General features: G+C 50.5%; 1 protein-coding gene across 8 annotated transcripts in view; it reads left to right on the forward strand.

Moving 5' to 3' along the window:
* Positions 1–953: 953 nt before the first annotated feature.
* The window catches only part of DPP3 (dipeptidyl peptidase 3), a 28,762-nt gene continuing 6,322 nt past the window's right edge, over positions 954–23,393 (forward strand). Inside the window, exons 1-14 of one of the 8 annotated variants that reach the window (XM_088659679.1) lie at positions 954–1,024; positions 2,394–2,485; positions 8,075–8,222; positions 9,891–10,169; positions 12,651–12,740; positions 13,138–13,275; positions 15,490–15,564; positions 15,993–16,083; positions 17,619–17,749; positions 19,219–19,349; positions 19,582–19,640; positions 21,031–21,225; positions 22,710–22,822; positions 23,019–23,111. In XM_088659679.1, the coding sequence (XP_088515805.1) occupies positions 9,900–10,169; positions 12,651–12,740; positions 13,138–13,275; positions 15,490–15,564; positions 15,993–16,083; positions 17,619–17,749; positions 19,219–19,349; positions 19,582–19,640; positions 21,031–21,225; positions 22,710–22,822; positions 23,019–23,111 (1,386 nt within the window). In that variant the 5' untranslated portion in view covers positions 954–1,024; positions 2,394–2,485; positions 8,075–8,222; positions 9,891–9,899. Of the gene's footprint in view, positions 1,025–2,393; positions 2,486–5,682; positions 6,055–8,074; positions 8,223–9,890; positions 10,170–12,650; positions 12,741–13,137; positions 13,276–15,489; positions 15,565–15,992; positions 16,084–17,618; positions 17,750–19,218; positions 19,350–19,581; positions 19,641–21,030; positions 21,226–22,709; positions 22,823–23,018; positions 23,112–23,393 lie in introns of those variants that run through there. The other 7 variants (XM_035098652.3, XM_088659683.1, XM_088659680.1 and 4 more) reach the window with 7 other exon arrangements.

Raw genomic sequence — 23,393 nt, forward strand, 5'->3', positions numbered from 1 at the left:
AAGCCCTTGCCAGATCTTTTAGTAGAATGGGAGTAAGCAAGCTCTTTTGCTCATCTCTGTAAGAGTTGCATGCAAAAGCATGTGCTCCTGTATCTATTGCTCCATCAGTTAAAAAAGGAGTAAGACGTGAAAGGTTCTTCTTTGCCTGGTGTTTTCTGCAAAAGTCATTGGTGCAATAATAGGTCATTAGTGGTGGATCCACTACTATTAGCTGTATTGTGATGCTTACCTAGTTATTGCCGTCCAGAGGAACATTCTTAAGCCATAGCGTGACAAAAGCAGGACATACAGTCTCGTGGGCGCACCCCACCTTAGAACATTTGTGGTATGAAAAGTTCAAGGGTCTCAGGAGGAAGTACTGACTGGAAACGAAGCAGTTCGTCTGCCCTGATACTTTTGCAGGTACAAACAGCATCGACAGTGGGATGGCGCGAAACCACTCCGGTACCATCACGAGAACAAATAACATAGCTGTCAAGTTCTCTCTTTTTTTTAAGGGAAATTCCCTTACGCTGAATAGGCTTTCTCGCGAGAAAAGGGAAAACTTGACAGCTATGCAATAATCACGAATGCACAATAAACAGAACGTATGGAAGAGGTTTTGATGTAAGCTTCCTGCAACTCCATTAAAAACCAACCAGCCAAGGGTGGTGATAAAGCTGAAAGAGAATGACCACGCATTCCGATGTCTTTTTGGATGCAAGCAAAAAAATCTACCTGACTTAAGCAAGGCTCACTTTCCACGCAGGTAAGCGTGCAGCTTGAAAAACAAAAAGGGCGGGGAAAGAGGGCAAGGCCATAGCGCTGCAGAAACGAACAAGCAAGTAGCAGCCAATCGTTGGGAGAGGAGAAGAGCAAGAGGCGGGACTCCGCTTTTCCAGCAACGTTGACGTCAGTCTTCCCCCCGAGAGGACCTTGGGATTGGCTGGCTGGACCAGAGGGGCGTGTCTGACAGTGAAGCTATGAATGAGGGCGAGGAGGGGGCGGGGCAGGAAGTTGGAAGCAACGAGGGAGCAAGAAACAGGTAAGGAGGGTCTTGGGGCCGGCGGGGCGCGGTGGGTCCAATCAATCCCATATGTCCAGGTTCTCCATATGACTTCCTCTTGCCCCCCAGCCCCAGAACACAGCAGGAGGGTTGGCCGCAGGGGGGTGGACTAGATGACCCTTCGGTGTCCTTCCAACTCTGCGATTCGCTCCCTGCTTCCCTCCCACCCATCCTCCTCGCCTTCCTGGCTCCAAGGAGATGGGGAAGCGGCGTCCCCTGAAAGGAAGCGGCCGTGGCTGAGTGCTGGAGTATCCGCCTTGCATGCGGAAAGTCGCTGGTTCAGTACCCGGCGTTCCCGCCCGAAACCCTGCAGTGCTGCTGCCGGTCAGTGCGGGCTGTACTGACCTAGATGGAGCCGATGATCTGATCCGGAAGAAGAAGGCAGCTTCCTATGCCTGAAGAGCTGCTGCATGTCGGTGCAGGCAAGCCTGAGCGACAGGGACGGGTGGTACAAAGCAGCTGGAGTGGGGGAACGCAGGCCTGGCGCCCATTGCCAGTCCAGACTCTCTGTCCTGCACTGGAAGCTCTCCAAGCTCCACCTCTCACTGGCTTTAATTCACACATACATGTACACACATAACACGTGTTTTTGCCTGATTGCACAGTGGCTGCATAGGATCATAGAGTTGGGAGAAACCCTAAGGAACATCTAGTCCAACTCCCTGCAATGCAGGAATCTCAACTAAAGGCTGATCCAGCTTTGGTAATGCTGCTTCCTTGCACAGTTGGTGAATGTGTGTGTGTGTGGGGGTGTTTCAGGGGGGGGGCAGTCTGAGTATGTGCAGAAACTAGCTTGCTGCAGAAAAGGCAAAAATTGCATTTGTTGCTTTGCCCATTTTTGCTTCTGGCAAATGGCCCTCAGAAGGTTGTGTGGAAGGGAATGTGATCCTCTCATTAGAAAAGGTTCCCCAGGCCTTAATATAAGGCATAGCAAGTATAAGGCAGCTTCAACAGCTTTGAGGGTTTTCTTCCCTACAACCAAGCAGTGCATAAATTTTATGAAATACTGTAAGTAAATAAAAGTTCATGAGTCTTTGGGAGGGGTTGCCACTTTGTGAAAGAGCTCACTCTTTGCATTGCTAACGATAGCTCAGTTGTTGTTGGGCTCCCAACCTCTGGGTATAAGGCGGTATATAAATTCAATAAAAAAAATAAAATCATCCCTAGCTAGCAGAACCAGTGGTCAGGGATGATGGGAATTGTAGCCCACAAGCAACTGGAGACCCAAGTTTGGGAAACCCTGTGGTAGTGCCTGGGTTGTTGGTTCGAGCCCCACATTGGGCATTGCAGGGGGTTGGACTAGATGACCCTGGTGGTCCCTTCCAACTCTACGATTCTATGATTTTAGGTCCTGGCTGCATCTTCCCAGCACCTCTAGTTCCCCAAGGACAGGAAACAGTAGATTAGCCTTTGCCAGTTCAGTGTCCTCCAGAAAAAGAGGTAGGAATTAGCATGTGTGTGTGTGTGGATTGTCCCTGAATCAAGTGACTTTTCTTCTTTAAGTTCTCAGAGCTCTTAACCTAGCTCAAGGTTGTCATCTGAACTAGCCAGATGTTTAACTGATAATCAATCACAGCCAGTTCATCCTTTGAAAAATAAGACTTTAGAGCCGTCTTGCCCAAGACATTCCATTTTGGCGACTGTAACCTTGCCTTAAGAAACCATTTGGTGCCTAGCTTAGATGTCTGAGTTTCTAACACTGCCAGTCTCTGCAAATGCTAAGCTAGAGGGCACGACTTGGTGCAGGGCGGGTGCCCGCTCTCAAGGCGACAAAGAAAGTAGCTAGCCAGCCCAGCCCATTTCCCCTTCCTCTTTTTTCTAACGGCAGGGGCAGATATTGAAATAGGATTGCTCTGTGTGGGGTAGAGTTCCATGGTCTTTGGAGGTTCACGCTAGGGTGGAGAGGAGCTTGCGAGGGCCCAGTGTGAGAGGGCACAGCCTGGTGGGGAGGAACCAGGAGATCCGGTGGGGCTGGTGAGCAAGTGGTCCTCCGAGATGGAGTCTTGCAGAGGCACCAAAAGTTCCAGGCTGTGCTCGGGGTCCTTCATGGCGGTGGAGCCTGGTGCAAGATGTGACCAGAACTGGCTCCAATTCAGTTGGATTCCATTCCTGGGCTTTCTGCATTTCTCTGTGGCACCACTGTTTGACACATACCCAAACCCCTGTGGTACTTATGAGTGGTACTTATGTGGTACTTATGAGTCCACTTCATGCATCTAAAGAAGTTGCATTAAAAAAAAATATTGTGCCTTTGAGGCAGGGGTAGCCAACATGGCAATCTCCACATAATCGTTGGACTCCAATTCCCATCAGCTCCCAAACAGAATGCCCAACGACAGGAAAATGGAAGGCGGAGTTCAAAAGCATCTTAAAGGCATTAGGTCAGAGGTCAGCAACCTTTTTCAGCCGTGGGCCAGTCCACCAACCCTCAGACCATGTGGTGGGCCAGGCTATATTTTGAAGGAAAAATATGAACGAATTCCTATGCCCCACAAATAACCCAGAGATGCACTTTAAATAAAAGCACACATTCTACTCATGTAGAAACACCAGGCAGGCCCCACAAATAACCCAGAGATGCATTTTAAATAAAAGCACACATTCTACTCATGTAGAAACATGCTGATTACTGGAACATCCGCGGGTCGGATTTAGAATGCGATTGGGCCGCATCCGGCCCACGGGCCTTAGGTTGCCTACCCCTGCATTAGGTCTCATGTTCTCAGATTTATTTGCGGGGTGGAGGGCTAACTCTATGCTTGCTCGCCGTTTTGTGAGAAGCTGATGGGCCCCGAAATAGTTTATGGAGCTGGCTGTGATTTCTCAAGGGCACTCTGCACATTCCCAGAGGCACTGTCATCATTATTAATAACAACAACCTTTTGACCAGGGGTCAGCAACCTTTTTCAGCCGTGGGCTGGTCCATCGTCCCTCAGACCATGTGGTGGGCCGGACTATATTTTGTAGAGGGGAAAAAATGAACGAATTCCTGTGCCCCACAAATAACCCAGAGATGCATCCTATATAATCAAGTCCCTGTCTCTCTGCGTCCAGATTCCGTGTGTCCCGTTTTTCGCGCTAATGCGCATGTGCCCCAGGGACACAGGGATTGGATGCAGAGACACTTGGAGCGCGCGAGAGAGAGACAGACAAGATGGTGGCAGCGGCCGGATCCGCTCGAGCTTCTCCCTCCCTTCCCAGCCCTCAGGGCTACCTTTCCTGAGAGGGCAGAGAGAGCGCTGAAAGCCGCGGAAGCGTGTGGAGGGGGACGTCCGCTTCCTACAAAGGGGCCTGGTTGGGAACGGAGCCTCGGGGACTGGAGTCCTCCCTCCCTCCCCCCATCCTCCATCCTTCCCCCGTCGTCCTCTTCTTCCTCCTCCTCCCACCAACTGCATGCTTCCCCCACCAAGGATCGCTAAGGATTGTGGCGGCGGCACGCCTGGCGGCCGCAGGACAAGCATACAATGGGGCGCGGCCGCTGGCAACAACAGAGAGCGCCGCTGCACCGGCGGCCCCGCCAGCAAGCCCGGGGCAGAGGCAGCCGCGCTCCCTCCCAGCTCCTGCCGGAGCTCGGCACGAGCTGGGAGGGAACACGGCTGCTTCCGCCCCAGGCTTCCTGGCGGGGCCACTGGCGCTGCGGCGCTCTCTGATGTTGCCAGCGGCCGCGCTCCATTGTATGTTTGTCCCACGGCTGCCAGGCGTGCCGTCAATGCCGCCGCGATCCTTAGCTGGCACCCACAGAAGAGGAGGCCCCAAGCCTGACGCCCCGGCAGAGGGAGAAGGGAGAGCGGCCTGCCAGCCGCCTCTGCCGCCTTAGCGCTCACTCCAGGCCGCCTCTGTCGGCGGAGAAGGCCGCTCGTCACCCCCAGGACAGCTTCCTGTCGAGGAGGAAGGCGCAGGCAGGAGGAGGAGGAGGCTGGGCTGGGATCTAGATGGAGAGCCAGGCGCTGCGAGGAGAAATTATATTATTTTCATTTTTATTCTTACGTCATCACCATCATCGTTCTCCGTAGCCCCACCCACGTTCCCACTTTGTGGCCCCTCCCCTCCCATGCCTTGCCGCCCCCCCCCCCGGCTAGCGCCCGTTTACTGAATGGGCTGAATGACACTAGTTTTAAATAAAAGCACACATTCTACTCATGTGAAAACACGCTGGTTCCCAGACTGTCTGCGGGCCGGATTGAGAAGGCGATTGGGCCACACCTTAGGTTACCTACCCCTGCTTTAGACCTTGCAAATGCGATTTATGCTTACAGTCTGAACATCACCATGTTGACTATCTTTGCTTGAGGTTCTTAAAAAAACTCCTTTTTATTCAGAGTGGTAGATTTTGTGCATCCTTCTTACCTGTCCCAAAGACTCGGATTGGCTAGAAACACTTGTTTGAAAAACATAAGTTGAGTGACTTAAGAGGTGATAATATTGTGGACTTTAGGGGAGGGACAATGGGGCTACAGTTGTTTATTTTTAAATCTGGGCCAATCACTGATGTGGGGAAAGGACTTAGGGGCGGGCCTTAGTTTCCCAGCAACTAGACATCAGTTCTTCCCAGGGAGGCTCGGGGATTGGCTGCCTGTATCGCAGGGGGCGTTTCCCCATGTTTGAAGCTATGAATGGATGAAAGAAGGGGGCGTGTCAGGAAGTTGGAGGTGAGCTGCTTGTGTTACAGAAGGGTGGTGGCAGGGACTGACTATAAGCTGGGAGGAGGGAGGCTGTGGGTCAGTGGCAATATGAATGAGCTTCCAGGATTGAGGTTTGCATGTAATTGTGAATTGGTGGGTAGATGTATCTGCCTTGTCAGTGGTGGAAAAAGGTCCAGTTTGAAGACTGGGTGATGAGATCTGATTGCAGAGGTTCTCATGAACACATGAAACTGCTGCATGCTAAACTGGGGGCTGGGCGGAGGCAGGCAGGGCCCGTATGTGCACTAGCAGAGCACGTGCATTGCTTGCAGAAGGCTCCAGATTCAATCCTATCGGAAGCTGCCTTGGACCAAGTCATCTAGCTCAGTGAGTTGTTGATGTTTTTCCAGCCTGAGGGCTACATTCCCTCCTTAGGGAGCCTTCCAGGGGCCACATGGGAGTGGTGGGTGGGGCTGAATGCAAAAGTGGGCAGAGGAGGAACGGACATATGTAATCAAAGAATTTGTCGAGGTGGAAGGAAACCCTGATAGTCATCTAGTCCTATAATGCAGGAATATGCAGCTGTCCCTTACGGGGATCGAACCTGCAACCTTGGCATTATCAGCTCCTGTGTCTCTTAAGCTTATATTCCAGCAGTGGAATAGTCAGAAGTCTCTGGACACACAGGCACACACTTCCATCCTCCTTCCACCTAAGCAAGAAGCATTATCCTATGATTTGTTGGGTGGGGGGGAACATCCTTGTGTTCTAACGTATTGGTCTCCAGCATGGTGTCCTTGAGGATTTCCCCTGGTGCCTGTAAAGGCTCTAAGCCCACCCCAGCACACCCTTATTGCCCCCATGGACACAAGGTGGGTTATCTTTGATGATTCTTTTGAAAAGCACCCAGAGCTGGAGGAGCAGCTGATGGTGTCTGGTGCCCATTGGGTGGGAGCTGGGGATACCAACACTAGGGGGCGCTGGAGTTAATGACAAATGGAACCAACTTTGCCAAATTGATGGGCAGAGACAACTCATTCTTGTTTTTGCCCCCCTCCCCCTTGCTGAGTTTTTCTTTTTCATTTTTCTTTTTAAAGAAATTTTTATTAATTTTATACCAACAATCATAATAACAATTTAAGGGCAACTCTGAGAGTGAGGAAGCTGACATGTTCCCTGCCAGGCAAAGGCGCTCAGAGAGAGAGTGACCTGGAGAGGTCTAGCTCAGGCATCCCCACACTTTGGCCCTCCAGATGTTTTGGACTACAATTCCCATCTTTCCCGACCACTGGTCCTGTTAGCTAGGGATCATGGGAGTTGTAGGCCAAAACATCTGGAGGGCCGCAGATTGGGGATGCCTGGTCTAGATAAAGTGTCCCACCCAGTCCTGAGGTTCTCCCATCCCTAGTTTAGACTGACTGGCAACAGCTGTCCAGAGCTTACAGACAAGGTCCCCCCCCCCAACCCTTCTTGGGAGAGGCTGTGATCTGAACCTGGAACATCCTTTTGCATGCAGAGCATGTTATTTTACCATTGGGCAAGCAGGGTTAGAACTAAAGAGAGGCCGAAATCCGAGACGTACAATTGAGAAAGGGCCCTTCTCTCTCTCCCCCCTCCCCTCCCCCCCCGATAGCCCAGTTAGAGGTGACAATATTGGGCTAGATCAGGCATACCCAAACTGCAGCCCTCCAGATGTTTTGGCCTACAACTCCCATGATCCCTAGCTAACAGGACCAGTGGTCGGGGAAGATGGGAATTGTAGTCCAAAACATCTGGAGGGCCGAAGTTTGGGGATGCCTGGGCTAGATGAATAGGTATAAGCCAGTCTCTTCTGCTCTGTGGTGGGGTCCATTGCTCGGTGGCAGAGCACCTGCTTTGCATGCAGAAGATCTCCACTTCAGTCCTTGGCGTCTCCAGCTAAAAGGATTCACTTGAAGGTGATGGGTATAGACTTTCCTCTGCTGAAGAGCCGCTGCCAGTCAAAGTAGACTATACTGGGCTGAATGGACAAATAGGCCAAAAGAGCAGTACCAAAAACAAAAAAAACCCTGAAAATAGGCTTATAAACAATGTGAAATGAACACCTAAGGCTGGAGACCTTTTCCGCAAAAGCTGGCTGAAACAAAAATGTATTCTGTCATTTCTGGAAAAGTGCAGCTCAAAGTGCAGATCGTGAGTGGCTGCTGTACCTTCTCAGGAATGCTGTTCCACAGGACAGGGGCAGAAGACACACGGGAAGCCCTGCTCTGAGCTACTGTGGAGCAGGATTCTGATTCTCTGGAGGACTTTAAGGAAAAAATATTCTGCACAGTGGCTTACTGGGATAAATAAAGTCGGTCTCTCAATTTGGAGAACTTGCCTTTGCAGTAAGGCTTAAAGAAGCAATTTTTTTCTGCCTTCCTATCAGAACAGACAGCCCCAGCTGCACCCTCTTTGCTTTGATCCCAGCCTCCTATTAGCCCAACTTAAGAAAAAAAAATCTACCGGCAGGTTGGCCAGCAGTGGCCTTGGAGCAGCTGCTTGGATTTGAATTCCTTCTACCGTAGCTTCCTTGGGTGAGTTTGCTCTCGGGGGATGGGCTTTGGTAGATCACATTCAAGCTACAATTGTTTTATGGTTATTTATTGCTGTAACCCATCCCAGGATCTTGTGGTGAGCAGTGGGTAAGAAGTCTAATAAAGTGAATGCATAAATGATTTCTTGCCCCTTTCTGGGTTCTGTACGAAACACAGGATCACATTCATCCTAAATGCATGCTTCTGTTTGGAGACTTAAAGGTAAAGGGATCCCTGACCATTAGGTCCAGTCGTGACCGACTCTGGGGTTGCGCGCTCATCTCGCATTATTGGCCGAGGGAGCCGGCGTCTAGCTTCCAGGTCATGTGGCCAGCATGACAAAGCCGATTCTGGCAAACCAGAGCAGCACATGGAAACGCCGTTTACCTTCCCGCTATAGCGGTTCCTATTTATCTACTTGCATTTTGATGTGCTTTTGAACTGCTAGGTTGGCAGGAGCTGGGACCAAGCAACGGGAGCTCACCCCGTCACAGGGATTCGAACCGCCGACCTTCTGATCAGCAAGCCCTAGGCTCAGTGGTTTAGCCCACAGCGCCACCTGGGTCCCTGTTTGGAGACTTAGTTTTGGTTTAATTACACCCCACTTTTCTATTAAGATAATAACCAAAGCTGCTTGCAATAGAAAACCCAACACATGATAAAATGCTGCATTGTTATACAGTAATAGCAATTACTAGAATACCGTATCCAGTTCTGGGCCCCACAGTATGTTGACAAGCTGGAATGTGTGCAGAGGAGGGCAACCAAGGTGATCGAGGGTCTGGAAACCAAGCCTTATTTGGAACGGTTGAAGGAGCTGGGTATGTTTAGCCTGGAAAAGAGGAGACTGAGAGATGATACGATAGCCATCTTCACATACCTCAAGGGCTGTCACATGGAAGATGGAGCAAGCTTGTTTTCTCCTGCTCTGGACGGTGGGATCTGAACCAACGGCTTCAGATCAAAGGAGATTCCGAAAAGTGGTGGTGCTGTGGTCTAAACCACTGAGCTTCTTGGGCTTGCTGATTGGAAGGTCGGCAGTTCAAACCCTCGCGACCGGGTGAGCTCCCGTTGCTCTGTCCCAGCTCCTGCCAACCTAGCAGTTCAAAAGCATGCCAGTGCAAGTAGATAAATTGGTACCACTGTGGCGGGAAGGTAAACGGTGTTTCTGTGCTCCCTGGTTTCCGTCACGGTGTTTCTGTTGTGCCAGAAGCTGTTTAGTCATGCTGGCCACATGACCCGGAAAGCCGTCTTGTGGACAAACGCGAGCTCCCTCAACCTGAAAGCGAGATGAGCGCCGCAACCCCATAGTCGCCTTTGACTGGACTTAGCCACCCAGGGGTCCTTTACCTTTTACCTTTACCTCTTCACTGGAGGTTTTTAAGCAGGGGTTGGATGGGCATCTGTCATGGATGATCTAGTTGAGATTCCTGCATTGAAGGGGGTTGGGCTAAATGACCCCCCGGGACCCCTTCCAACTCTATAGTGTTACATATTATTATTAGTAGTATTTATTTATAATAAATTACATTCATTAATTCTGCCTGCTTTAGGTTTGATGTCCTCAATGCAACTTCAAGTTCGTTCGTTAGCACCGAACGGTTAGTTCTGTATTGATGGCGCTCTCTCTCTCTCTCTCTCTCTCTCTCTCTTTCTCTCTCTCCCCAGTTTGGCAGGATGGTGGATCCCCAGTATGTTCTGCCCAACGATATTGGCGTTGCAATGTTGGACTGCACCGAAGCCTTCCACCTCTTATCTTTGGAGGAAAAGCTGTACGCTCACTACCTGTCGCGGGCCTGTTGGTACGGGGGGCTGGTGGTGCTGCAGCAGACCTCCCCAGAGGCGCCTGCCATCTATGCCCTTCTCTCACGGCTCTTCCGGTCCCAGGACCCGACTCGGTTAGGCGAGGTGGCGCACTCGCTCGGCCTCTCAGACGAGGAGCATCAGGTACTAGAAGACAGCATGTGTCCTGCGAGATTTGCCCATCCGGTTCTCTTCCACATTCTGGCTACTCAACTCTGTTTGGGTGATCACACTTACTGAGCCAAGAGCTGCACAAGCCCCTCACCCTCGTCCTCAGCCCCCTTTCTTTGCTCTTCCTTTGAGCTGCAGTTAAAGCAGGAAGCATCCATCGTAGCTCTCCGTTTTGTACGAACCAAGAAACTATGGTTGCCGGCTTCGGAACAAGCCTTGGTTAGAAGTTGGTTTAGCTTTCTGGCTGGTTACGCAGTGTCATGGTTTCTTGAGTCGGATGGCGCAGGAAATTGTGGTTAGTTAGAGGCTTCCTGCTTTGGTTGCGGCTCACCCAAAGGGAGGAGCGAAGGACCCTACGTCAAAGACTCCTGCCTATCTAGATTTAGCAAGCCACGTTGTGAGCATCTGAACGGATTGTGTCTGTTGTGTTTGGAACATTCTGCTGGCCTTCTCTGAAGAGAGATGTTGTAAAAAGCCTGGAGTGGGCTGGATGGAGAACCATTCCTATGAATGAAGCACATGAAACTTGTGCTTTTTAGTTTAGGGGGGAAATGGTGACATGAGGGTGGGAGAACATAGTACAGGAATTTACACCCCAAAGTTCTCAGGACTTTTTGATGGGAAAACAAATCATGATGGCCAGCTCAGGCATGGCCCTAAACTGGAAGGAGAGCAGGATCTTCAGGCCTGAGGGCCAAATCCAGCCCTCTAGGCCTTTTCGTCTGGCCCCTGCGACTCTTCCCAGGCTGCTCCCCTCGTTGGCCTTGTTTCACATCCTCCTTGAGGGTTTTTTCTAGAGTGGAGTATGCTCTTCCACTCTGATAATGCCTCTTGCTCACTGGGATGTAGGATAGAGAGGGGCATATGAGTGAATGTCTATAATCTGGCCTACTCTATGTTATTGTACATCATCCTGTATTTGTGACTCGTGATGTTAAATTCTCGAGAATAATCTTTTGGAGAATATTCTCCAAAAGATTACCATATTTTTCGCTCCATAAGACGTACTTTTTTCCTCCTAAAAAGTAAGAGGAAATGTCTGTGTGCCTTATGGAGTTAATGCATGGTCCCTGGAGCCGAATTGCCCAGGGGCGAAAAGCAGATCGTGCTTGTTGTTGTTTTTTAGAAAGAGCTAAAGGCTAACAAGAGGGAAGGAGGGTGTTTAAAGGAACCCGCTCAGCAGCTGATTGCAAGAGATTGGGGAGGGAGATAAGAGACGTGGCCCCTTGCCCAGGCCTCCATTGTTGTGTTTCCCCAGCGACATGTGACTGGCTGATTAGATTATCTGTCTGGAAACTGTATAAATGGCTACCTTTCCTTTCCTAAAGAAACTACAGAACTGTGAGTTGAACCCATATAAACAGGATTTTTCCCCCTTTGCAAGGTAAGCTCAACAACTGTGAGCTGATCCTCAAAAATGGAGCTTTCCCCCTTTGGCCTTCTGGCGGTTCCCTCATTGCGAGAAGTGATGTTACAGGGAACCAGACAGAAAGCCTTCTCGGTAGCAGCACCCGCCCTGTGGAACACCCTTCCATCAGATGTCAAGGAAATAAGCAGCTATCTTAATTTTAAAAGATATCAGAAGGCAGCCCTGTTTAGGGAAGCTTTTAATATTTAATGCTGTATTGTTTTAATATTCGATTGGGAGCTGCCCAGAGTGGCTGGGGAGACTCAGCCAGATGGGCGGGGTATAAATAATAAATTATTATATTATTATTATTTGCAAAAAAACTGCACAACTGTGAACTGATGCTCAAAAAAGGGGGCTTTTCCCATTTGCAAAAGAAGCTGCACAACTTTGAGCTGATCCCAAAAAACCCAGGGCTTTCCCCCTTTCCTCCTCTAAAAATTAGGTGCGTCTTTTGGTCAGGTGCGTCTTATGGAGCAAAAAAATACGGTATTCTCGAGAATTTAACACCACTATTTGTGACCACTTTGGCATTCATTCTGTCATGCCTCAGTCTACAAGTTAAAATAGGGACTGTTTCATTGAGTGTAAGTGCTATATGTCCATACGCAGCCAAATTGGTACATCTATTGCAGATGTAATTACATATTTTTGCATTTTTTTAAAAAAGAAGAAAGTGGGCTGCTGTGGAAAGGTAAAAATTCACATTCATTGCTCCACCCACTTTTGTCCATGACTCTGCCTACCAATGGCATGTGGCTCCCAAAAGGTTGCCCAGAAGGGAAGGTGGCCCTCAGGCTGAAAAACGATTCCCACTCTTGGAGCAGGTTTTTAACAACATCTGGAGAGCCGAAAGGCGAGATAAAATCGGTTTAGTGGGGAGTTTCTAGAACTGGGCTAATTTGCCTGCAGGTGGTCTCTCTGGTTTTGTAGCTTCCCAATTACAAGTTTGTAAAAATAATAATGATATTTTTTTTGAGGGGTGGGATTTTTAAAAATATGGTTATGGGGGAGGGATAGGCTCTCATGACTGTTGCTGCTTGCAGGCCTTCCTGGTTTACGCTGCCGCCTTCTATGCCAACATGGGCAACTATAAATCTTTCGGGGACACCAAATTTGTGCCCAACCTTCCGAAGGTGAGTACAGAGCTCAAAAACTGCTTGGATTAATGAAATTCCATGTAGCAAAACGCGCTCAGAACAATGGGAGTTTCGAACGCTGGCGGTGCAAATAGGACATCTGGGAGGGGGAGGGGCCACTTATCTTTTCCAGCCAATTGGAATGCTCCTTTCGTCTCACTGGCTGAGAGGTTGCGGAGGGGGCGGAGTCTCTCCTACGGGTAGGTTGAGGCTCCATATCGGCCTTTCTCACCCTTGGTACCCCAGAGGTTGTTGGACTACAACTCCCATCATCCCTAGCTAGGAGGACCAGTGGCCAGGGATAATGGGAGTTGTATTCTGGGGGCTCAAGGTTGAGTGAGGCTCTGCTGGCATGCCACTGGTAATCCTTTCATTTTTGCCTTCCTGCCCTCAGGAGAAGCTGAAGCAGCTGGTGTGGGCGAGCCAGGCGTTTGCGGACCACCCAAAAGAGATGGAGGCGCTGTGGGGCTGCTGTGCAGAGCGCATGTTCTCCCTAGAGCCGACACAAAAGCACTTGGGGCTCTGTGGCCAGGTACATCTCCCTTTTGCCTGGCTAGAATGTGCCCTGATAATGCTTCTCGTTTGCCATGATGGAGGGTGGAGAGGGGTGTTTGTGTCCGTAGAAACTAACCTCCTGTGCAAAGGTAAAATTTACATTCATTGCTCCGCCCTCTTTTCCCCCTGGCCTTGCCAACCGCTGCCATGTTGCCTCCAAAAGTTTATTCAGAAAGGAATGAGGCCCATGGGCTGCTTCTCCACCTCTGGAGTGGAGAGCCAACCTCAACTCATCCACATGCTCAGTTCTGGGGGAAGTTAGCAAGCATTGCTTGATAATTTATTATTATTTATTATTCATACCCCGCCCATCTGGCTGGGTTTCCCCCACCACTCTGGGCGGCTTCCAACAAAGATTAAAATACATTAAAACATCACAGATTAAAAACTTCCCTAAACAGGGCTGCCTTTAGGTGTTTTCTAAATGTCAGGTAGTTGTTTATCTCCTTGACCTCTGATGGGAGGGCGTTCCACAGAGCGGGCGCCACTACCGAAAAGGCCCTCTGCCTGGTTGCCTGTAGCTTTGCTTCTCGCAGTGAGGGAATTGCCAGAAGGCCCTCGGCGCTGGATCTCAGTGTCCGGGCTAAATGATGGGGGTGGAGACGCTCCTTCAGGTATACAGGACCGAGGCCGTTTAAGGCTTTAAAGGTCAGCACCAACACTTTGAATTGTGCTCGGAAACATACTGGGAGCCAATGTAGGTCTCTTAGGTTATGTGGTCTCGGCGGCCACTCTCAGTCACCAGTCTAGCTGCCGCATTCTGGATTAATTGCAGTTTCCAGGTCACCTTCAAAAGTAGCCCCACGTAGAGCGCGTTGCAGTAAGCCAAGCGGGAGATAACTAGAGCATGCACCACTCTGGTGAGACAGTCTGCGGGCAGGTAGGGTCTCAGCCTGTGTACCAGATGGAGCTGATAGACAGCCGCCCTGGACACAGAATTAACCTGTGGCTCCATGGACAGCTATGAGTCCAAAATGACTTCCAGGCTGCGCACCTGGTCCTTCAGGGGCACAGTGACCCCATTCAAGACCAGGGAGTCCCCCACACGTGCCCACCCCCTGTTCCCAAAAAACAGTACTCCTGTCTTGTCAGGATTCAACCTCAATCTGTTAGCCCCCATCCATCCTCCAACCGCCTCCAGGCACTCACACAGGACCTTCACCGCCTTCACTGGTTCTGATTTAAAAGAGAGATAGAGTTGGGTGTCATCCGCATACTGGTGAACACCCAGCCCAAACCCCCTGATGATCTCTCCCAGCGGCTTCATATAGATGTTAAAAAGCATGGGGGAGAGGACGGAACCCTGAGGCACCCCACAGGTGACAGCCCAGGGGTCTGAACACTCATCCCCCACCACCACTTTCTGAACACGGCCCAGGAGGAAGGAGCAGAACCACTGCAAGACAGTGCCCCCAGCTCCCAACCCCTCTAGACGGTCCAGAAGGATGTTATGGTCGATGGTGTCAAAAGCCGCTGAGAGATCCAGCAGGACTAGGAAACAGCTCTCACCTTTGTCCCTAGCCTGCCGGAGATCATCAACCAGCGTGACCAAGGCAGTTTCAGTCCCATGATGAGGCCTGAATCCTGATTGGAAGGGATTTTATTATTTATATGCCACCTATCTGACTGGGTTGCCTCAGTCACTCTGGGTGGCTCCCAACAAAATACTACGAACACAATTAAAACGCCAACCATTTTAAAAAATCACTGTACAGGGATGTCTTCTATAAACCATATAGTTGTTTATCTCCTTCACACCTGATGGGAGGGCGTTCCATAGGGCAGGCACCACTACTGAGAAGGCCTGTTCCCTGTCACCTCACAGTGAGGGAACCGCCAGAAGGCCCTTGGAGCTGGACCTCGGTGTCCGGGCTGGACAATGGGGGTGGAGACACTTCTTCAGGTATACTGGGCCATTTAGGGCTTTAAAGGTCAACACCAACGCTTTGAATTGTGCTCAGAAGTGTACTGGGAGCCAATGTAGGTCTTTCAGGACCGGTGTTATAGGGTCCTGCTGGCCATTCGCAGTCACCAGTCTGGCAGCTGCGTTCTGGATTAGTTGTAGTTTTCGAGGCCCCACATAGAGCACATAGTCCAAGAGGGTTTTTTTGGGGGGGGGTCCTGTTGCCCAGGGCAACTCCAAGGACAGGTACATCCTGCTTATCCCGCGTTCCCTTTCTCTTCTCTCTAGGGCACATCTACTTACTTCTCTGCAAACTGCACCACGGAAGATGCAAAGCTGGCCCAGGACTTCCTTGATTCTGAGGTGCTGCAAGAACCCCGCATCTACACTGGGTTGAGCAGCCTAGATGGGCAACCAGTCTGACGTAGAATAAGGCAGCTTCCTGTCCCCCACAGCATGTCCTCTGGCCCAATGGGCACACTGTTTACATCAAGGGAATGGGGCCGTAACTGGGCACTAGAGCAGCCTGCATGCAATGTCCGCTCCCTGGTCGATCACAGTAGGGCTGAGAAAGACCCTCACCTCAAATCCTGCGGGGTTCGATGGACAAATAACCTGACCTGGTGTAAGGCAGCTCTAGAGGGATGTACCCTTGGGAAGAACCCCAGGTAGCAAGTGATGGGAAGGACCTTTCTCTGCCTGAGAACACCAGGCAGCCGCTTCCAGACAAGAGGGCAGCTTCCTCTGCACTTGTGGCTCCAACCTCTCCCTTTCTTTAACTCTTTCCCCAGAACATCAGTGCTTACAACACAAGGCTTTTTAAGACGAAGGTAGATGGCAAAGTGAACTACGAGGTTCGTCTGGCTTCGGTGCTTTCAGATGGTAAGAGCATTTTTTGGGGGGGTCCACATAGACCAGCCCCCTCCCCAACCTGACTCCTGGCCTGCTCACAGCACACTCTGCTTAGGGCCGGTGATGGCATTATTATTATTATTATTATTATTATTATTATTATTATTATTATTATTCATAGACCACCTTTATCTTCCAGGTCATAGTCCAACACACTAACCATTATGCCACACTGACTCCCTATTAACATTCCCAGATTACAATGAACACATGAAATGATTTGAAACTTTTGAAAGGTACAGTTTGAAAATATCCACCTGGATATTTCTCAGAAAAGAAGCCGGGTCCTCCATACTTAACACGGGATTGTAAAGCAGCCCGTCAGTTAACTCACCTGCGGAATATCCTCCACGTAACCAGGTCGGAGGAACTTCTCTAAACCTGGAAGTTTTCCTTTGCCAACACTTGTTGAAATCAGTGGTGCTGACACAGGGCAGGTATCTTAAGGTGTGGCTGCAATTGCAATACTGTGTGCTGCAGTTGCAGCTCTCCAGTTGCCTCGCCTCCCATAGGAAGCCGTGGAGCAGGAGAAAACATTAAATAAAAGGGAAATTGAAATGTTCAAGGGGTTGGCGCAGCTCCCTTGTTGAGAGTTACAGCATTTAGGCCTTTTAGTTCAGAGAAAAAGCGAGGAAGTGGGAACACGATAGAGGTGAAAATGATTGTGTGTGGTATGAAAAAAGTGGAGATTGTGTTATCTCTCATTACTCCTGGAACTCGGAACCACCCGGTGAAGCCCAATATCTGAAGATTTGGGGCAGGCAAGAGGAGAATACTTCTTCACACAATGTTTGGCTTTGGAGGGTTACAATTAAGTGGCATATACCCGTGTTTCTCCAAAAATAAGACACTGTCTTATATTTATTTTTCCTCCAAAAAACACACTATGGCTTATTTTCAGGGGATGTCTAATTTTTTCCTCTTCCTCCTGCCACGGCCGGCATTGCTGCTACGCCTATCACTATGTCTTATTTTTGGGGTATGGCTTGAATGCTTAAAAATTCTGCTACGTCTTATTTTTGGAGAAACAGGGTACATTTTATGAAATAAAAGTAATAAATGAATAGTTGAAACTCTGGCGTTTGCTCCCACAGGAGGCAGGGGTGGCCACCAACTTGGATGGCTTTAAAAGAGAGCCGAGACAAATTTGCGGAGGATGTTCTGCCTCCCCTGCTGGAGCCAGGATGCCTCTGGATGCCAGTCTCTAGGAGTCACAAGTGCGGAGAGCTGCTGTTGCGCTCATGCCCTCTTTGTGGCCTGTGTGGCCACTGCAAGGAGGAGAGCAGGCTGGAGCAAATGGACCTTCGGCCTATTCCAGCAGGGCCCTCCTTGTGTACTCACTTGCAAATTGGAAACTCAGGCAGCTTTTGCCAATTTGGGGGGGCTGCCCTTGGCTGCACAGCCTTGTTTAATCCACGCTTGGGACTTCCTGCACACGCACACACACCCCTCTGTGCACCCCCACAGCCCTTGCAAAGTTTACCTTCCTCCCCTCTTCCACCCAGATTCTCAGCTTGACGCTGACATGTCAGCCAAGATTAAATGTTTTGAGTTTGGCGGCTGCTTCTTCACTGTGACACGAGGAGATTACTCCCCGCTTCTGGAGAAGGTTGTGGAGAACTTGCAGAAAGCCCAGGTGAGGGGGAAGGGGGAGGGCTTTCCTGGCTCACCTTCGACTGCCTCCCCAAATTCTCCACCTCCCTGTGATGGGCAGTGGAGGCAGGGAACTGACACCCCAGTGCAGGATTTTAAACTCTGCTTCAGGATACAGGCAGGGAACATCTGTGGCATGTTCATCATTTTTGGTGGCAGCTGTACCTTTCGCAACATGTGTGACCCTAAGTCATAGCTGCCAAGTTTCCCGTATTCCCCGGGAAACCCCCGTTTTTCCAGCCGTTCCCCACTGGCAGCCCAGATTTAAAAAGACCCCGTAAATCCCCCGGATTCTTACCGGCCTGGGGAGGCTCCTTCTGCGCATGTCTGGAGTCTCTGGACATGCGCAGAAGCGATTTCTGGCACTGCGGCCATTTTGGAAATGGGCAGAGCATGCGTCGAAGCAACTTCCGGTGCTGCTCTGCACAGTTCCAAAATGGCCGCAGCATGACTTCCGGTGCCGCAGCGCTGCCAATCCTGGATTTTTCAATCTGGGAGTTGGCACCTATGCCCTAAGTCTTCAGCATGTGTTTGCCTGTTCTCTTCCAAGCGTATCCATGAGGTCTAGAGACCTCTAGAGATCTCTTGTTGTTGTTGTTACTGTTGTCATTTATTAAATTTGCATACTGCCCTATTCCCGCAGTCCTCAGGGCAGTTCACAACATAAAATCCCAATACAGTGGTACCTCGGGTTACCGACACTTCAGGTTACCACGCTTCAGGTTACCGACTCCGCTAACCCAGAAGTAATACCTCGGGTTAAGAACTTTGCTTCAGGATGAGAACAGAAATTGCGCGGCGGTGGCGCGGGAGGCCCCATTAGCTAAAGTGGTACCTCAGGTTAAGAACAGTTTCAGGTTAAGAACGGACCTCCGGAACGAATTAAGTTCTTAACCCGAGGTACCATTGTATGAAAACACAAAATACATAATAAAAACAAGAACGGGAGCAACCCATTAATTTCCCCTCCCCAACACATTTTAAAAGGGCTCTGGATGTCAGTCACTCCAGGGCCTGGTTGAAGAGGAATGTTTTTGCCTGGCGCCTAAAGGTGTACAATGAAGGTGCCAGCTGGACTTCCCTGGGGAGAGCATTCCACAAAGGGGGAGCCACTGCAGAGAAGGCCCGTTCCCATGTTGCCACCCTCCAGACCTCTCGAGGAGGCACATGAAGAAGGGCCTGAGAGGATGATCTCAGGGTCCGGATAGGTTCCTATGGAAAGACTCAGCCCTTGACGTATTGTTGTATAAAGCACAGCTGAGATTCTCCGGAAGCTGAATGCTGTGGCCAGTGCTGACCTGTTCCATTTGAAAAATAAAAAGATCATGGCCTATGAGCAGCGGTGTTCTAGGGGATGGGGGGGGGGAGGCAGGTGGCGAGAATCGAGGGCGGGATGAGTCTGCCTCAGGCTGGTTGGGCCTGACTCCAGACCCTCTCCTCTTTCCCTGCTAGCGACACGCAGCCAACCCCACGCAGGCAGAGATGCTGTCTCACTACATTGCCAGTTTCACGCAAGGCTCCATCGTGGAACACAAGGAAGGCTCCCGCTGCTGGATTCGCGACAAGGGGCCCATTGTGGAGAGGTGAGTCCGGAGAGCCTGGCACAGATCAGTGGAGTCTCTTAATCCAGATTCAGGGTGTGTCCTGAATGAATGCTGCTTCCCAGGAACTGGCACAATAAGGGAGGGTTACCCCACCCACCCTTGTTGATTGGGGGAAAGAGTAACAGTTGCCCCAGGTTTAGCTAACATAAAGAACCTCCCTCTCTCTCCCCCTCCCCAATTTATTTATTTATTGATTGATTTGTGTCCACAGCTATATAGGTTTCATCGAAAGCTACCGAGATCCCTATGGTTCCCGTGGGGAATTTGAAGGTACTGTATTAGCTCAAAGTCCCCATTCCCCACCTGCGAGTAGTACGATCTCACGCCAGTCGTTGACCATTCAATGCCCTTTTTTGCTTTCCTCCCGGGTTCTCTTCTCTCCCCGCTTTCACTGTATAATGATAATAATGACTAAAGTTCCCAGCATTATCGGTCTCCTCCTCCCCACCCAACCCACTTTTCAGGTGTGTCATAAATGGTAGGAAGCCCACCTTTGGGACAGGATTGGGTGGGAGACTACTGGGGTTGGGGATTGCGGTTGGGATCTAAGCTGTCTTGCCTCCCCCCCCCCAAAAAAACACAATGTATATTTGTTGGAAGCAGCTCAGAGTGGCTGAAGCAACCCAATCTGATGGCTGGGGTACAAATAATAAAATTATTATAAAATTATTATAAACATAATACAATTATTATTGTTATTACTAGTACTACTATTACTTCGCCTGAGCAGGGGGAAGCTTGGGGTCTGGACTGTTGGGTTAGCTTTAACCTGGAGACAGGGCAACCTCAGATTCGAGGGCCAAATGCCTCTCAGTCTGGCCCTTGAGGTTCACTCTCCCCAGCTCTCGGCCCTTGCTGGCCCTGAATTGCACCTTCCTTGAATGTTTTTGCCTGGCTGGAACCTGTCTTTGCACTCTGCTAATGCCTCCTGCTTGCCTGGAGGGAGGGCAAAGAGGGGTGAGTGTGCGTATAAACTAGCTTACTGTACAAAGGTAACTTTTACGTCCATTGCTCTGCCCACTTTTGCCCCTGGCCGTGACTGCCCCAGCATGTGCCCCCCCCAAAAAAAAGGGAAAGCAGCCACCCGGAGAAAAATGTTTCCACGCTCCTCTCAACGCATCACCCTGCTCTCAGTGGAGGCAGGGTTGGAGATTTGGGGAGGATGCAATCTCCACATCCAGCGAGATTCTTTGTTTCCCCCCAGAAGGGGGACATACGGGCCACTCTCTCTTTCGAAGAGACCTGGTGGGGATCATAGAATCATAGAACTGTAGAGTTGGAAGGGACCTTGGGGGTCATCTAGTCCAACCCCCTGCAATGCATGAATCTTTTGCCCAATGTGGGGCGCAAACCCACGACCCTGAGCTTAAGAGTCTCACGCTCTGCCAACTGAGCTATCCACAGATCGTCACACCAAAAGTCTCTTCTGCTCTTGCAAGTAGAATTTGGGGACTGTCCTATTTCGTAGGCTTGGCCTACGGGGAGATGGTAGCCAAGAGACAGGTCGGTGAGATGATCATATAATTGTAGAGTTGGAAGGGACCCCAAGAGTATTCTAGTCCACCCCCCTGCAATGCAGGAATGGGGGGGACGGGCAGAAATGGAGGCCCTTAAGACTCGGCTTCCTCACGGTGCCTCTCCACCCTTTTACCCCCACCAGGCTTCGTTGCGGTTGTGAACAAGGCCATGAGTGCAAAGTTCGCTCGACTTGTGGCAGCGGCTGAGCGCTTGCTGGAGGAGCTGCCGTGGCCTCGCGCCTTCGAGAAAGACGCTTTCCTGAAGCCCGACTTCACCTCGCTTGACGTGCTGACCTTTGCCGGGAGCGGGATCCCCGCCGGCATCAACATCCCAAATTGTGAGGGTCTGGTCGGCGGCAGGTTTGGGGGGAAGGTGGCAGGCTGTGGGGAAGGGGTGGGACTTGGTGGTCAAGGATCTCCCTTTGGCATACAGAAGGTCCCACGCCGAATCCCCAGTATTTCCAAGCAGGGGTGGGAAAGACCTCTGTCTGAAACGCTGGAGAGTCGCTGCCTGGTCAGATGGAAGCAGTACAAATAATAAAATTGAAGGAGCGTCTCCACCCCCATCATTCTGCCTGGACACTGAGGTCCACTGCCGAGGGCCTTCTGGCGGTTCCCTCGCTGCAAGAAGCCAAGTTTCAGGGAACCAGGCAGAGGGCCTTCTCGGTAGTGGCACCCGCCCTGTGGAACACCCTCCCACCAGATGTCAAAGAGAAAAACAACTACCAGACTTTTAGAGGACATCTGAAGGCAGCCCTATTTAGGGAGGCTTTTAATGCTTAATAGATTATTTTAATGTTTTGTTGGAAGCCGCCCAGAGTGGCTGGGGAAACCCAGCCAGATGGGCGGGGTATAAATAATATATTATTATTATTATTATTATTATTATTATTATTATTATTATTATTATTATTCTGCCTTGACCACATGGTAGCAGGAGAAATTCCACAAGTGTTGCCTTGAAGTGCTGCTTCCAGGGCTGGCGAAACGCTCGTTTTCTCCCCTCTCTGCCATTGACGGGGCCTGTAAAAAGGACTATGGAAATACCAAAAAAGGGGTGGGAGAGGAGGAAAGACACTAGGGTGAGACCGAAGGGCCCAAAAGCAGCGCAGTGAGAAGAAAGCATGTTCCGTGACCAAGGGACGGTGGGTTGGGGGGCAGGATGGAATGGAACAGGGCCTGGCAGGCTTCCTAACTTGGACTATCGTCCCAGGGAAACAAAATACAAAAGTGTGCCGGAAGGAATAGAGTGACAAGAGGAGCTGGTGAGAAGCCAGTAGGAACATACCCCTGTCCTAGCACAGGCCTAAATGTAGCTAGAATAACAGGACCAGGGATTGCCGTTTGGTAAGTGAATTGGAAGAGGAAGCGAATGTTGCTGGCGACCCAAGTAGGGGGATTGAATCTGCGCTTGCCCATTGATGGACAGCAGTGAAATAACTGCTCCAAGGTGCTGTTTGAAGCATCTTGTGTGCTTCCTTGTGGGTCTCCTCCCAGCGAGAGAGGTGCTTGCTGCCTCAAATAGCCCCTTTGAAAGGTGCTTTAAGGCAGCCCCTGTGATCCTGATGCGAAAGGCGGTTGATCCTGCTAAGCACGAGGATGGAGTTCTTGGGGAGAGCTCAGCACACCCCCAGCTCAGCACTAAGCAGGATTACCTCCCGCCCATGAGGAGGAAGAGCGATCCCAGGTGCCGCTTGCAAAACACCACTTTTTCTCCCGGCCTGTCGAGTCATGAGGGAGAACGAAGCCTGCGATTTGCAAACGGGAGGGTGCAGAACCCAGTTTTAGCAGATCCTGCCTGGTTCTTCTTCCCCTTTCCCAGATGATGACATCCGCCAGACAGACGGCTTCAAGAACGTCTCGCTGGGGAATGTGCTAGCTGTGGCCTACTCCACACAGAAGGAGAAGCTGACATTCCTGGCAGAAGAGGACAAGGTGTGTGTGTGTGTCTGGAGGGGGGGGTGTATTTTTGCGGAGGGGCAGGGAAAATGGGGTGGGGGTTGTTGCAGGAGTGGGGCATGCAAGGATTATTCACTGATTTTTAATGCATTTTTAAAAAATGGTCCCAAACCCTGGGGGGAAGTAATAAAACAGCCAGCTTTGCTTTATTTATTTACACATCCTCTTGCAGGATCTCTACATCCAGTGGAAGGGGCCTTCCTTCGAGGTTCAAGTTGGACTCCATGAACTCCTGGGTCACGGCAGCGGGAAGCTCTTTGTCCAGGTGGGCACCTAACCCCCTCTCCCCCCACCCCCACAAAACAGGCTTTTGAGGATATCCAAAGCAGAAGAAATTAAGAGTCCGGGTGGCAGGGGACAGAAGCCATTTCGGCCTATGTTCCACTGCCACAGGAAGGCAGATGAAAGAGGGAAACCTTGTATTATGTCCCTTAATGTATTCCATGAGTGGGCTCCCCAGCTTGGGAAAAAGTCATTTTGCTTTTTCTTTGGCCAGTTTCATATCATACACCAATTTCCCTGCAAGTGCAGCATGCAAAAAAAGTCT

The sequence above is a fragment of the Zootoca vivipara genome, chromosome 16 (assembly GCF_965207765.1).
Source record: "Zootoca vivipara chromosome 16, rZooViv2.hap1.1, whole genome shotgun sequence".
In the NCBI taxonomy this organism is placed as follows: domain Eukaryota; kingdom Metazoa; phylum Chordata; class Lepidosauria; order Squamata; family Lacertidae; genus Zootoca; species Zootoca vivipara.